At 37.8% G+C, this 14,120-nt stretch overlaps 1 protein-coding gene across 2 annotated transcripts in view; it reads left to right on the forward strand.

Annotated features, from left to right (window-relative positions):
• Matr3 (matrin 3) overlaps positions 1-6,864 on the forward strand; it is a 29,251-nt gene extending 22,387 nt beyond the window's left edge. For both annotated transcript variants that reach the window (XM_038330094.2, XM_038330095.2), the window contains exons 12-15: positions 140-509; positions 2,176-2,398; positions 2,887-3,008; positions 5,813-6,864. In XM_038330094.2, the coding sequence (XP_038186022.1) occupies positions 140-509; positions 2,176-2,398; positions 2,887-3,008; positions 5,813-5,863 (766 nt within the window). In that variant the 3' untranslated portion in view covers positions 5,864-6,864. The remainder of the gene's footprint in view (positions 1-139; positions 510-2,175; positions 2,399-2,886; positions 3,009-5,812) is intronic.
• The last annotated feature ends 7,256 nt before the right edge of the window (positions 6,865-14,120 follow it).

A 14,120-nucleotide genomic window follows, 5' to 3' on the forward strand; every position in this document is an offset into this window, starting at 1 on the left:
CATTCAGGATAGATCTTCCTGCTTCAGGTGCCCTGATCTTAGATCTTACAAAATTGGCAATCGATATTAACCATGACTACTGACATTAAACTTTTATTTTTCAACTTGGCAAACAAAATGTGCATTTATCTTATTTCAGGAAAAGATCTTATTCTCCAGATGGAAAAGAATCGCCAAGTGATAAGAAGTCCAAGACTGATGGTTCACAGAAGACTGAGAGTCCAGCTGAGGGTAAAGAACAAGAAGAGAAGTCGGGTGAGGATGGTGAGAAAGACACCAAGGATGACCAGGCAGAACAGGAACCCAGTATGCTTCTTGAGTCTGAAGATGAGCTGCTTGTGGATGAGGAAGAAGCTGCAGCTCTCCTAGAAAGTGGTAGTTCAGTGGGCGATGAGACTGATCTTGCTAATTTAGGGGATGTGTCGTCTGATGGAAAAAAGGAACCTTCAGATAAAGCTGTGAAAAAAGATGCAAGTGCTTCAGCAGCATCCAAGAAAAAACTTAAAAAAGTAAGCTTTATATTTATGTTTTAATTAGAATACTGGGTCAAATCAACTTTTTCCTGAAGCAGGGTCAGATAAATCGGGTACAGTTCAAAGACAGTTAAAGAGGAATTTCTTTAGCTGCAGAAATAGTCAACTTTTAAAGAAGACTTGAAACAAAAGTATAAGAAGGACTTTAAAGTAGACAAGCCTTTGTCTTGCAGTGGTAATTATTAAATTCTGGTATGTTTGTTTTCAAGAATATGGTAGCAAGTGGCTTATCTTTGTAATCTCAGAACATAATGGAGGTAGAGGAAAAAGAGTTTGAGATTTCAGCTGTGCAACATAGTAAGACCCAAACAACTACAAATATAGGATTATGAGTTTGATATTGAGTAACTCAACTACTTTAACTATTTAAAACTTGTTTTTGAATGTCAGATTTGATGGTACACGCATAACTCTCGGAGAGAGGGAGAGGCAGGCATAGCAGACAGACAGACCAGGGCTACATAAAGAGATCCTGACAAAAAAAAAAAAAAACTTCTTTTTTCTCTTCAAAAGTTTCTTAGCATATTTGAGAAAGTATAAAATATGAAATTCCTTTATTTTATTTATTTTAATGGTGCTGAGTATAGTATTTTAATGGGCCTGACAAGTCTTTTTTTTTTTTTTGGTTTTTCGAGACAGGGTTTCCCTGTAGTTTCTAGAGCCTGTCCTGGAACTAGCTCTTGTAAACCAGGCTGGCCTCGAACTCAGAGATCCGCCTGCCTCTGCCTCCCGAGTGCTGGGATTAAAGGCGTGCGCCACCACCGCCCGGCAGGCCTGACAAGTCTTAAGCAAGCTCTTTCTACCATTAAGTCGGACCCTCAGTGAAATATAGATAATCTTTTTTTATATAGCATTTTTGTAAGTCTTGTTTTTTAATGATTTCTATATTTTATGGTCACTGGTGTTTTGGCTGTGTATGTCTGTTTGAGGGCATCAGATCCTCTGGAATTAAAATCACAGCTCTTAACCATTGCATCATCTCTCCAGCCTGAATATAAAGTTTTCTGATATTTTCTTAGATGAGACAGACTTTCCATTTGATGAAGTGTGGATTTTAATGGGATTCATGTTACTGATGCTTGACGGATTTTTCTACACGGTTGTTTTTTAAGTTAGGGGGTCAAACTAATGGGAACACATTAAAAGAAAATACTTCATCACTAAGCAACAACACTAAACCCCATTATTTAACTCTATGACAAGCTAAATTGGCCACAATCTAGTCTTGCTAGTGACCATCCTACTCCTCCTTAGAGTATACTCAGTAAACCTGTTTTCTTTTTAAAAAGGAAGAAGAAAAAAAAAGCTGAGAGTCTTTTTGAAGTCATTAGTGAGTCTAGCAGAAGATTTGTTTCCTTTTTTAACTAATACTTTCATTTTAAGGATAGTGCTGAGGGTTGACCCTAGAACTAATACTGACTAGAAAAGTATCCCATTTGTGAGAAGGGATAATTAATGCGGGATTATTTTTGCGGAGTAAATTTGTCTTTCTTAACAGTGTCATTTCCCAGGGAATATGGAAGTATTTGTCATGCTGGATGAGGTTGATGATGAGGAAAGATTCAAAACTTAAAAATTTTCATGATTCAGGCACGACATTTAAACCTGGTGACAAAAACAATGATGATTTGGTTAAAATTAGGTGGACAAGATAGAGGATCCTGATCAAGAAAATGAAGCTGCATTGGAGAATGGGATTAAAAATGAGGAAAATACAGAACCAGGTGCTGAATCTGCTGAGAATGCTGAGGATTCAAACAAAGACGCAAGTGAAAATGCAGATGGCCAGAATGACGAGAACAAGGAGGACTGTGCAGTTCCAGATGAGTATAGAATTGGACCGTATCAGCCTAATGTTCCTGTTGGTAAGCTTTAAAGACTTTATTTTTCTTCTTTTTTCTCCCAGCAAATGTATTAAAATAAGATTTAAAGTTGTTCTTATGTAAGCTTTGCTAGTATATAAAGTTTTCTTCTCTCACTGATATTAATTTGTAAATTTACACCAACATATTGCTCTGTTTTCCTCTTCCATTTGTCTTCTAATTTTGTATTACGTTACCATTCCACTATGTTCTCTCTTCTCATGATTATTTCTAAAATTACACATTGGTTTTTGTTTTGTGTTTGTTAATATTTTTGTCTTCCATTTTAAGAGTACAGATAGGTAGGACCTTGAACATCGGTTAAGTAAAAAGAATATTATGCTATTATTTGTGTTTTTAGCTTAGGCTCTACTGGACTTTTCACAAATATGTTGTTTGATTCAGTTTTTATTGACAGGAAGAAAGATTTGATACTACTCAGTAAAATTTAAATTTACTTAATTTGTAAGAATGTATGTTTGTGTTTCTAGGTATAGACTATGTGATACCTAAAACAGGGTTTTACTGTAAGCTGTGTTCACTCTTTTATACAAATGAAGAAGTTGCAAAGAATACTCATTGCAGCAGCCTTCCTCATTATCAGAAATTAAAGGTAAGGCTGAATATAAGAGGAGACTTATGAAAGCAAATGATTTATGGAAATAAATGAGATACATAAGTAAAATGTGTGTATGTCCTTGGACCCATCATGATGCTTTATCTCAAAGATGTTTTTCCTTAATTGCCTGGGTTTTAAGGAATTTAATGGGTTCTACTAACTTTTGAACCTGTTTTCACTCAAGATCAGATTCAGTAGTATAGACCCATAATTCCTTTTTTTTTCTTTTTTTGGGGGGGGGGGTTGTTTTTTTTTTTGTTTTTTTTTTTTTTGGTTTTTCGAGACAGAGTTTCAACTTTGGAGCCTGTCCTGGAACTGCCTCAAACTCACAGAGATCTGTCTGCCTCTGCCTCCCTAGTGTTGGGATTAAAGGCGTGCACCACCACCGCCGGGCTTTAGACCCATACATAAGCCTTAAACTTGGAAGATAGAATCGGGAGGAGGATCAGTGCTATTCTTAGCTATGTATTGAATTGGGAAGAAAGAAAAGTAATAATTTCTAACCCTATTTTTTTTACATTATAACTTATCCAAGTATTTTCAAACTAATTTCTCAAGTTTCAAAGAAGCTAGAGGTCCAAACATAAAATAGAACAGTCAAAAGTTTTTGAGTTTGTTTAGTGCCGAGTCCCTGATTTATTTTAGAGACTGAGTCTCCCTAGTTCATATTGCTTAGACTTTGGGATCCTTCTATGTCAGCCTCCTTAAGTACTGGATAAGTGTGAGCCACCTTTAAAAATTTTTATTCTAATGTTATCAATGATGTTCTCACATTTATAACCAACAGATTGTTTATTTCTACATCATAGCATAAATGAGTAAACCTCAAAGGGGGAAGCAAGAACAAATTCTTACTGTGCTTTTTAGTTAGGACCCTCTTTAAGATCTCAATATTAAGTAATACAAGGAAACTTGAAAGTATTACTCAATTGTAAGAGATTTGGTTTTTCACATTCCTTCATTTATAATGAATAGTTGCTACTTGTTGAATCTGACAGTCTGCGACATGCCACATCTGGTCGAGTAGCAGTAAAAATTGTAGTCAGAATGCTGGTACTCCTAAAAATGTTGTGTGGGGGCCTGGGAGACAGCTCAGTGGTAAGACTGCTTGCTGTGAAAGCAGGAGGAGAGCTCCCCAGAAAGATGCCAGGCTGGGGAGGGGTTAGACTGTAATTCTAGCTGTCTGAGGTGAATATAGAGCAGACTGGCTGGTGAACTCAGCTTTATCAGCAAGGTCTGGGTTTGATTGAGAGACCCTGCTTCAATGAAAAAGATCGAAGGGTAATCAAGGAGGATTCCCGATATCAATCCTGGGCTTCAGCATGTGTTTTTACCCATTTACACATTGAAGGAAGAAAAAATGAAATTACCTCTGGGGGATAGAGGTGCAGCTCAGTGGCAGAGCTTTTGGTAGCAATGTAAAGTCCTAGCTTTGATTCAGTGAGGAAAAAGGTAGAATTGTTACTTTTTGAATATTTTTCATGGGACCTCATCCAAATCTAAACTCCCTAATACAAACAAATCCCTATTTGTTTGTTTGTTTATTTATTTATTTGTTATGTATACAGTATCTGTGTGTATGCCTGCAGGCCAGAAGAGGGCACCAGACCTCATTACAGGTGGTTGTGAACCACCATGTGGTTGCTGGGAAATTGAACTCAGGACCTTTGGAAGAGCAGGCAATGCTCTTAACCACTGAGCCATCTTTCCAGCCCCAAGTCCCAGATTTTTTAAACAAGAGAAACTCAACCTGTATAGCATTGTTATCTCAGCACATTGTTGACTGGTGGATAAAAAAGTAATTTTAGTTCTTGTTTATATCATTGATGTTGTTTTCAAATTGCAGTCTGTATGTCTCTTACTGTTATGGATATAAGTAAAGAATGGTGGTCATTTTTAGTGCTAACAGCAATTTATTTTGGGAGGAGGATGAGTATAGCTTCATTCATACTACAAATGTACTGTTTGGATTTTAGGCCCTGTGGGGTCAAAACCATGCTTATTACCTGAAGGGTATGCTTTATAACTAAATATTTAGAGCAAAGATGAATGAGCTACATTTAAAAAGTATTGGGGAGTTTATGTTGTTCAAATGATAAATTGACAGTTTTCTTAACTGTTCTGACACTTTTCTTAACTAGATGTTTTGTGTTTTTTTTTCTTGTTTTTTTGTTTTCATTTTGTTTTTAAGGATATAATGGCTTTTAACCCTCTCATCAGTCTGCAATAACCAGTACTGATATATTTTAACCAGAAGTAAAGAAACAGAAATGCTTTTTAAATATCTTTCATATTCCCTTAGAATCTTAATAGATCTATATCTAGAAATTATATATTGGAGATCATAGGTAGAAGGGGTCTCCGAGCTATACTTTGTAGCCTAGCCACCTGCTGTTTATAAATAATGTTTTATTAGAGCACAGCCGGTCATAGCCATGGTCTTTCAAAGTATGTCTATGGCACTTTTAGGTCAGTGAAATTGTTACAACAAAGATCTAATCTAGCTGTTTATTTCTATATAATTATGTTCTTATGTTTTCTTATTTCTAAACGTTAGGGTTAATTGCACATTAAAATATCCATTTTCCACATTTGCCATTTTTTTCATGCTTTATTGTTGTGTCCTGAGCCAGTTTAGTTTTCTATGCTAAGATTAACTCATTCATAAAATATTAAGACATTAGTATAAGTCCCAAAACTTGGAGTGAATATTTTATAACTAATATATATATGTATATATATACATACTAGGTGTCTCAACTTTTATTTAGTCTCTGTAATTCTTTTTTTCCCTTCAGAAATTTCTGAATAAATTGGCAGAAGAACGGAGACAGAAGAAGGAAACTTAAGATGTACAAGAAGCTTAATTATTTCACAAGAAAACGATGGTTCTTTGATTTTAATGTTAACCTTTTTTAAACACAATACTGATAGTTAGAAAACTATTGTACTCTTTTGTTTTAGTGGAAAAATAATAGATGTCTGTTCATGTGTTTGTGTTATAGCAGAAAGTACACATACGGTTAAGTTTATGGAAAAGTATTTGTTTCATCAGAATGGCAACAGACAAAAGTACTTCATAGAGACTGACTGTTGTAAACTTATGGAAAACAACTTGCACCAATAAGAGATAACGTAGAACCATTCAGAAAAATGAAATTTAGTAGTTCGAGGCTTCAAAGAAATGTCAACTTTTGATTCCATTCAATAAAGAACAAAACCAATTGTATTTTTATTACTTTTCATCTGAAACATTCCACATTTTAATCTGAGCCTTGCAGACTTCATTTGACTTTGGAAGCTGTTTTGGTTGCATTTCCTTTTTAGAGATCTTCATTCATGTGAAATTGGCAATTCGAATGCAGGTGCAGTTTTCTTTTAATGTCATGCTGTTTAGATGATAAGAAATTAAGTAATTGGCTTTAGATTTGTAATTTTTTTCCCCTGAGTTCCTGCTAGGTTTCGTATTCTAGTAGTCAAATGTTATTTCGGAGAAATGTAAAACTACTCCCGTTCTCTTTGACCAGTATTAATTTCTTGAGAACCTATTGCTTGTCACTTGAATCCTGTAGCTGTCATACATCTCTGGTATAAGCAACATTTGATTTTTGAAGTGTGTAAACCATCTCTATATTTTCAGAATGTGATTTTACATTTCCGCATTTTAAAAACAGTTTGGCCATAATTCTAGACGCACGCTTCTAATTCATGTACCTGCACATGTGACCTTTGTGAGCAGAACTTTGCATGTATAATCTGTGTTTACTTGTAACTCTTCTGGTTATATACTGCTTATATCTGTGGATTCAAGTTACTGAAGTGAATATCAATAAAAAAAAAAAAAAACTAGGCCATGTTGGTTGGTTGGTTGAACATGTTTGGAATGTTAACCAAAATATTTGTCAGTTGTGACTTTTTATTTTCACTGTTAGGTTTATGTGCATGCTTTAACAAATTATTCTTAAGTCTAGATGGGTGTCTAATAACAACTAAAGATCTCAGTTTAGTCCTGGTGGATTTCTTGTTCTTGTTACATAACAAAACGTAAGCCCTTTTTTCTCCAGTTGTAAATGCTGAGGATAAAGAAATTGCTAAAGTTCATATCCAGAGATGTCCGTGCCTTAATAGAATTGAAAATAGCATTGGAATAATTAAGTTTTGTCACTCTTTAAAATCAGGAAGGGATTTTTGATGTGTTTGATAATCTGAAGTCCAAAGAACAGTTTCAATTTAAATCAGTGACAAAAACTTCTTAGTAATTATGTTTCAAACTTCTAGCCCAGTTGTATTAAAAGGATATTTTAAGTATATTGTTGGGTAAAATTTTAGTCTCCTCAGTAACATGCACAAAAAATCCTTGCCAATTTTTTTTCGATTTAATTTTAACTGTTACTAACGATTGACTTTTGTTAATTCCCATTTTTGTTTTTTGTTTCTTAAATCTAACAGCAGTTACAAAAACAGTGTGGACCGGCCAGACATAGTGGCACATACCTTTAATCCCAGCACTTGGGAGGCAGCAGGCAAGGCTGCCTCCGTGTTGGAAGCCTGATCTTTGTGAGAGTCGCAGGCCATTCAAGGCTTATTGCAGAACTTTTTCTCAAGGCAAATGAACAAAAGAACAACATTGTAAACATAAATGGAAACAAATCTGTCAGCAGTGATAGCTTAGTTTTTATGTCCCACTGTGTGGAGTTGGTGACTTGAAGAATACTTTAAACTATTTAGTTTGATTTGTGGCATTAAGTCAGATTTTTCCCCCCAGATATGGTTATCTTTTTTTATTTTTCAGATGCCTATAGATGTAGTTATTTCATATTGATAGAGTGCTTACCTAGCATTCACCAAGTCTGACCCCATAAACCAGACGTGAAGGCATATACTTTTAATCCTAGAACTAAGGACGTATAAACAGGATCAGAAGTTAAGGTCGTCCCTAGCAACATGGGGAGTTTCAGAGTTCAGTCTGGGATAGAGACCCTGTTTTACCCTATGATTGGGTTTGAATTTGGGATCCTGCCAAACCTGTGTATTAAATCACATTCTTGCTCCCTTCAGGTCTAGTTTAAGGCAAACCTGTAAGAAAAATGGTTTTTTTTAATATACCTGCTATAAAGTTGAACATACATTCTTGCTATTTCAATCTTACTATTCTAGAAACGTGAGTGAAGGTTTTAAAGATACCCTAAGTTTATTTTTCCTCAATCATTTTTCCTCGTTGCTAGTAAGTTTTAAGTTCTGCTAGTGTTATTTTACATATCCCAGAAATACTTTTCATTTTATTGTGTACCTCTCAGGTACTCTGAGTGCCAAAAGTTAAAGTTTTAATTTGAGCACAGCGTGAATAGCGTAGGTGGTCTAGGTGAGGGGAAACGGGAAGATGAATTTCTGGCTATAGCATATGCTATCAACACTTATTGGTTAGATTCTGTGGACACATGTATCTTTGTGGAGATCAGAGGAAAACTTCATGAGCTTTGTCTCCTACTGCCAGATCCCCAGACCAAACTCAAAAGTTTTCAGGCTTATGTCAAGCCATTTACTCACTGAACCATACCAGTGACACCCTCCCCCCAACAAATAAAAAAACAAGGTCTCACAATGTAGCTGCAGTTGTCCTTAAACTCAACTGTGTAGACCCGGCTGGCTTCCAATTCCCAGAGACCCCCTCTCTGTCTCCCAAGTACTGGGATTAAAGGTGTGTATCATTACACCTAGCTTTCTCTACAAGCTTTTGTTTTGTTTTTGAAACAAGCCAGGGCTATCCTGAAACCCACTCTCTAGATTAGGCTGGCTTCAAACTCAGAGATAACCTCCTTCTGTCCCCTAAGTGTTCAATGAAAAGCATGAACCACCACTACCAGGTACCATGCTACTCTAAGAATTTTCAAGGTCATATCCACTATTTCCTTGCTACCACCACTCCTGCTTTCACATAACACTTTTCTTACTGAGTAGTTGTTTCAATGTTAGGTATTCAACTAAGGGCCTTGTACATGGTGAATATAAGTCTTCAGCCCCTGAGCCATATCCTCAACCTGTGGAATGTCGTCAATGTCCCATCTGCTCATTCCACCCCTACCCCACAGTTTTTCAAGACCAAGTTTCTGTGTTGCTCTCAAGTTCATAGAGATCCACTTAACTCTGCTTCCCGAGTGCAGGGAATAAAGATGTGCCACTGCATCCTGGCCGAACGTTCCTTTCTAAGGTAATGTGACGAGTTAGGGTATTTGTTTAGCATTTTTCACGGTAAGTTTTTTGTAAGTCAAAAAGTGGGCTACCAATGTGTGGTGGCACACGACTTTAATTCTAACTCTAGGAGGCAGAGGCAGGGGAATCTTTGAACAGAGCCAGTTCCTGGACCTCAAGAGCTAAACAGAAACTTGGGGAATGGGGACAGAACTAAAATCCTAGCACTTAAGAGGAAGATAAGGCGTTCTAGACTGGTGGCTGGTTTGAACATGATTCCTTCCCTTCATTTAGAATTCTCCATAGCTGGAAATGTATCAAGATATCTAGCTGAGTTTAATCACTATAGTGTAGGAGAGCTAACCCAGGACTTTGTCCATGCTAGGTAGGCAAGTGTTACAGCACTGAGCTATTAGCCCTTTGAGGATTGTTTTGCAATATTTCTTTAATGAAGGATGACACATTACCAAAAATATGAGAGTTCAAACTATTTGGTGAGAAAAAAAGTGCAAATATTGCATTCTAGTAATTAAAGGATTTTTTAAAGCATGGTATCAAACTACATGATAATATCCATGACTCTTTTTTCAAAACTAGACTCAAATGAAGATGTTTCAGGAGCAGAAAGATTCCTCATTTGTGAAAAGGGTTGTGGGTTTATTTGTGATGTTGTGGATTGAGTCCATTCCTCCAAGTAACAGTTACAATTGATTTGGACAAGATGCTGTTGCCACTGCCTATTAAAAGTAAGGCCAGTTACTGGTTGCTCAACTTTGCCAAAATTAGAAGTGAGCATTCTCATAGGTTATTTGATTTGTGGCAGGGGCACTGTAATGATCGTGTTGTAGTTCAAACTACTCAGGAGTGCCTCAAGTTACAGATGAAGAGCAGCTTCAATAGCACAGTGAGAAACCATTTAAGTGGAATATTTTTGCACCCTAAAGTAGGTTTGACTATAAATGAGTTACTGACTGCTATCTACCAACTTCTATATTGACTTCTATCTTAGGTGGGGTAACCTGTCCTATAAAGTATTTAGGGGCTGGAGAGATGACTGGGGGTTAAGAGCAGTTTGTGCTCTTCCAGAGGTCCTGAGTTCAATTCCCAGCAACCACATGGTTACAACTATCTGCAATAAGATCTGGTGCTCTCTTCTGACCTGCAGGCATACTTGCAGGCAGAATACTGTGTACATAATAAATCTTTAAAAATAAAAAAATCTTTAGGGTTGTAAGTATAGAGCTGTTAAAACCCTTGCCTAGGGCTGGAGAGATGGCTCAGAGGTTAAGAGCACTGACTGCTCTTCCAGAGGTCCTGAGTTCAATTCCCAGCAACCACATGGTGGCTCACAACCATCCGTAATGAGATCTGGCGCCCTCTTCTGGCATGCAAGCATACATGGAAGGAATGTTGTATACATAATAAATAAATTAAAAAAGACATTTAAAAAAAATAAAACCCTTGCCTAACATGCCCAAGGCATTTCTGTCCTCAGCACTAAGAAACCTGTTTGTGTTTCTGACAGCCACCTAAATTATAATGCCATGCAAACCCGTGGAATAGATTGCCTTCAAATATTAATGTAATGACCTATGAGCCTAAACATAACTCCTTATTTTCTGGTTGTGCCTGATGCTTGTATGTATTAGGTGGGTCCCATTTTATAAGCTGTTGCTGAGCTGGAGAAGTTAATTGTTCTGTCTTTACAATATGGCACATATCATTACTCTCTTCCCCTATGCACACTATTTTCCAAATCCCTTATTCAAACTATACAGAAAGAACTTTTTAAGTTGGTCTGGGCTGGCTTCAACTCAGAGACCTGCTTGCTTCTGTCTCTTGAGTACTGGGATTGAAGGTATGTTGACACCATGGTGGGCTTTTAGAAAGGGTGGTATGGATTTGCACATCTGTGTGTAGCTGAGTATGATAAACTAATCTGAAATTCTGTTCTCCTACTTCTAACCTCCAAGTGTTGGTATGCCTGCACCATGCCCAATTTTATTTAGTGCTGGAGACCAAACTCAGGGTTTAGAGCATGGTAGACAGCTCAACTAAGCTACATCCCCAAGCCTTCGCCCTCCCCCAAGGCAGAGTCTATCATGTACCTCTGCTTCTGAGTGCTGGGATTCTAGACTAACATGCTCAAATTAGGAGTTTCTGTAAAATACTGGAGATTTAGTGTAGGAGGCCTTTTCGTGTCTTAGGGACACATTCTACCACTAAGCTATACTCCTAGCCTTGGTTTTTGCTTTGAGAGGTCCTTCTGAATTGTCAAGTAGACCTTGAAGTTTGAATCATCCTACCTAAGCTTCCTTAGTAACTCATGATCCTCCCCACCCAATATTAGATACTGAACTCCAGACCTCATGTGCTAAGAAAACACTGTATTCCCAATAACTCTTAGCTTTTTATTTTGGAACAAGGTCTTTAAATTGTCAGGGTTGGCCCTGCAATTGCAGTGTAGTCCAAGTAGGCCTGAGTTTTTTGTTGGGTTGGGTTTGGTTTTTTGAGAAAGGGTTTCTCTGCGTATCCCTGGCTATCCTGGAACTTATTCTGTAGACCAGGCTGGTCTCGGTCTTACAGAGATCCACCTATATATCTACCTCCCAGGTGCTGGGATTAAAGATAACTTCATCACTGCAATGTTTTGGACCTGAGTAGCTGGGATTCCAGACGTATATGCCATTAGATCTGGCTTTTACCTGATTTTTAGGAGTGTTTGGGTTGGCCAAATGTGTGGTACCTCTTGCCTAGAATCTTACACTATGGATACTGAGACAGAAGAGTTACTAGGAGTTCAAAATGAGTATGATTACAGGGTAAAACCCTGTCTTGGGAGGCTGGGGATAGACTAGAAAAATGGCTTAGGTTCACAATAGTATACACTGCTCTTGGAAGAGGATCTATAGTCAGGTCCCAGCACTCATTTTACATCCAACTCAAAGCCTCAGGCACCCACACAAATGGCATACGTTTAGACATACATGTTCGTACACTAATTAAAAATCTTTTCAAGGGCTGGAGAGATGGCTTAGCGGTTAAGAGCATTCCCTGCACTTCCAAAGGTCCTGAGTTCAATTCCCAGCGACCACATGGTGGCTCACAACCATCTGTAATGAGGTCTGGTGCCCTCTTCTGGCCTGCATGCATACACACAGAATCTTGTGTACTTAAGTATTTTTTTTTTAAATCTTTTAAAAGTGTTGAGGTCAATTACAGAATATGTAAACATATCTTGATTTCTATTACTCCTACCTCAGACTATTTTCCAAGTTCCTCGCCAATGCTGCTTGGTTTTTGAGGCTCAGATTTACAACAGACTTGGGTTTATTTGTTTTGTTTTCTTCTGGTTTTTTGAGAAGGCTAATTTCCTGGGAGCCAAGGTTACAGTTGTGTAACACTCCAGCTGGTTATCAGCATCCTTTGGATAAATCATACAGTCTCTTCTTATAGCTGTATGCTTGCTCGGCAGCAGCAAAGTCAAACTTTCCCTTCCAGTTGGCTATAATTTTGGGACTTCAGCTTAGTGGTTTGTACACTTTCCTTGCAGATGAGAGGCTCCTATGAAAAGTTTAGTATACAGTTCTGTAAACGTAAGTGAAGTAGTTTAACCATGTTAGACCACTCATGTTGATTTCTTTGGGGCTTTGAACTGTCCAGAAATAAATACTGAGGAGTAAACCCCTTGTCACCAAGATTGGCCCAGGGTAAAACTGCTGCCTGAGGTGAAGACAAAAGGAATGTCACTAATGCCAAGACCTTTGAGTACTATAGAAAGAGATGAAACCATGGATCTGGTTGCAGCTGTTTGAAAAAAAAAAAAAAAAAAAAAAAACAAAAAAACAAAAAAACAAAAAAAAAACAGTGGTTGTTTCAGTGGATATTACAAGTATGTGGTATTTTTTGAGGATTCAAATTTAATTTCCAGGTTCAATTTTCCTATATCAGAGTATACCCAGTTTTCCACAATATCCAGATAGTTTTTCTTGCTTAGTGTCATTGACAGAACTTAAGAGCTTGCCAATGATGAAAGCAAGGAAATGTGGCTAAGAACACATAGGCCAGTACACTGAAGCTTTTAAACTTCAAAGGTTTGGGGTTTGTTTTGTTTGCTATGGCATGTGTAGAGGTCAGAGACAAGTTGTGGAGTTGGTGCTTTCTACCTTAATGTGGGTCTAGGGGATGGAACTCAGGTCACAAAGCTCGCTTTGCCCACTAAAACATCTTGCTGGCCTTTTTTTCTTTTCTTTCGACAGTCTCATGTAGCAATGATGGTCCTGTATTCCTGCTTCTTACATCTTAAACGTGATGGAATTACTATTGTGGAAATTCTTTGAGCCTTCCTTAGTTTTGTCTGAGTTTGAGCAGTTTCCTGTCTTGGTTTCAAAGAGGTTCAGGAGTCTGCATAGGAACCACCTGCTGTTATTTTGAGAGCCTGTGAAGGTCTGTCTTTAAAGTGTGAGAACCAGTGCTTGTGGATCAGCTATATACCTCTGCTTTTGCTTTTTGTTTTTGTCAGGATCTCAGTATGACATCAGTGCGTGTTCTTAGCGTGACACTGTGTTATTTTTAGTATGTATATCGAGTAGATTATTTGGATGACCCTTTTTAGTATGTATACTTAAGTTCACATATGCATACCTTAGTTCCCAGCTCCCATATCCACAGAATCCCATCATTCTGGTGGGGCGGGCGCGTGAGAAGTCATACTCGCATAAAGAGAAACCAAGAGACCTAGAAAACCCCGAAGTGGTCTCTGCTGAGCACCTAGAAGGCCTTTGCTCTTGAATGGGAGCACAACTCAGACCAGTCGCATTCTCTCGCGCGCACTCTGGTGGCCTGGCTGGGAAGAGAAGACAGAACGAGTGGGCGGGGCCGGCGGTGACGGAAGTGAAGTCACTTCCGGGCTGGGGT

The sequence above is a fragment of the Arvicola amphibius genome, chromosome 5, assembly GCF_903992535.2.
Source record: "Arvicola amphibius chromosome 5, mArvAmp1.2, whole genome shotgun sequence".
NCBI classification, from domain to species: Eukaryota; Metazoa; Chordata; class Mammalia; order Rodentia; family Cricetidae; genus Arvicola; species Arvicola amphibius.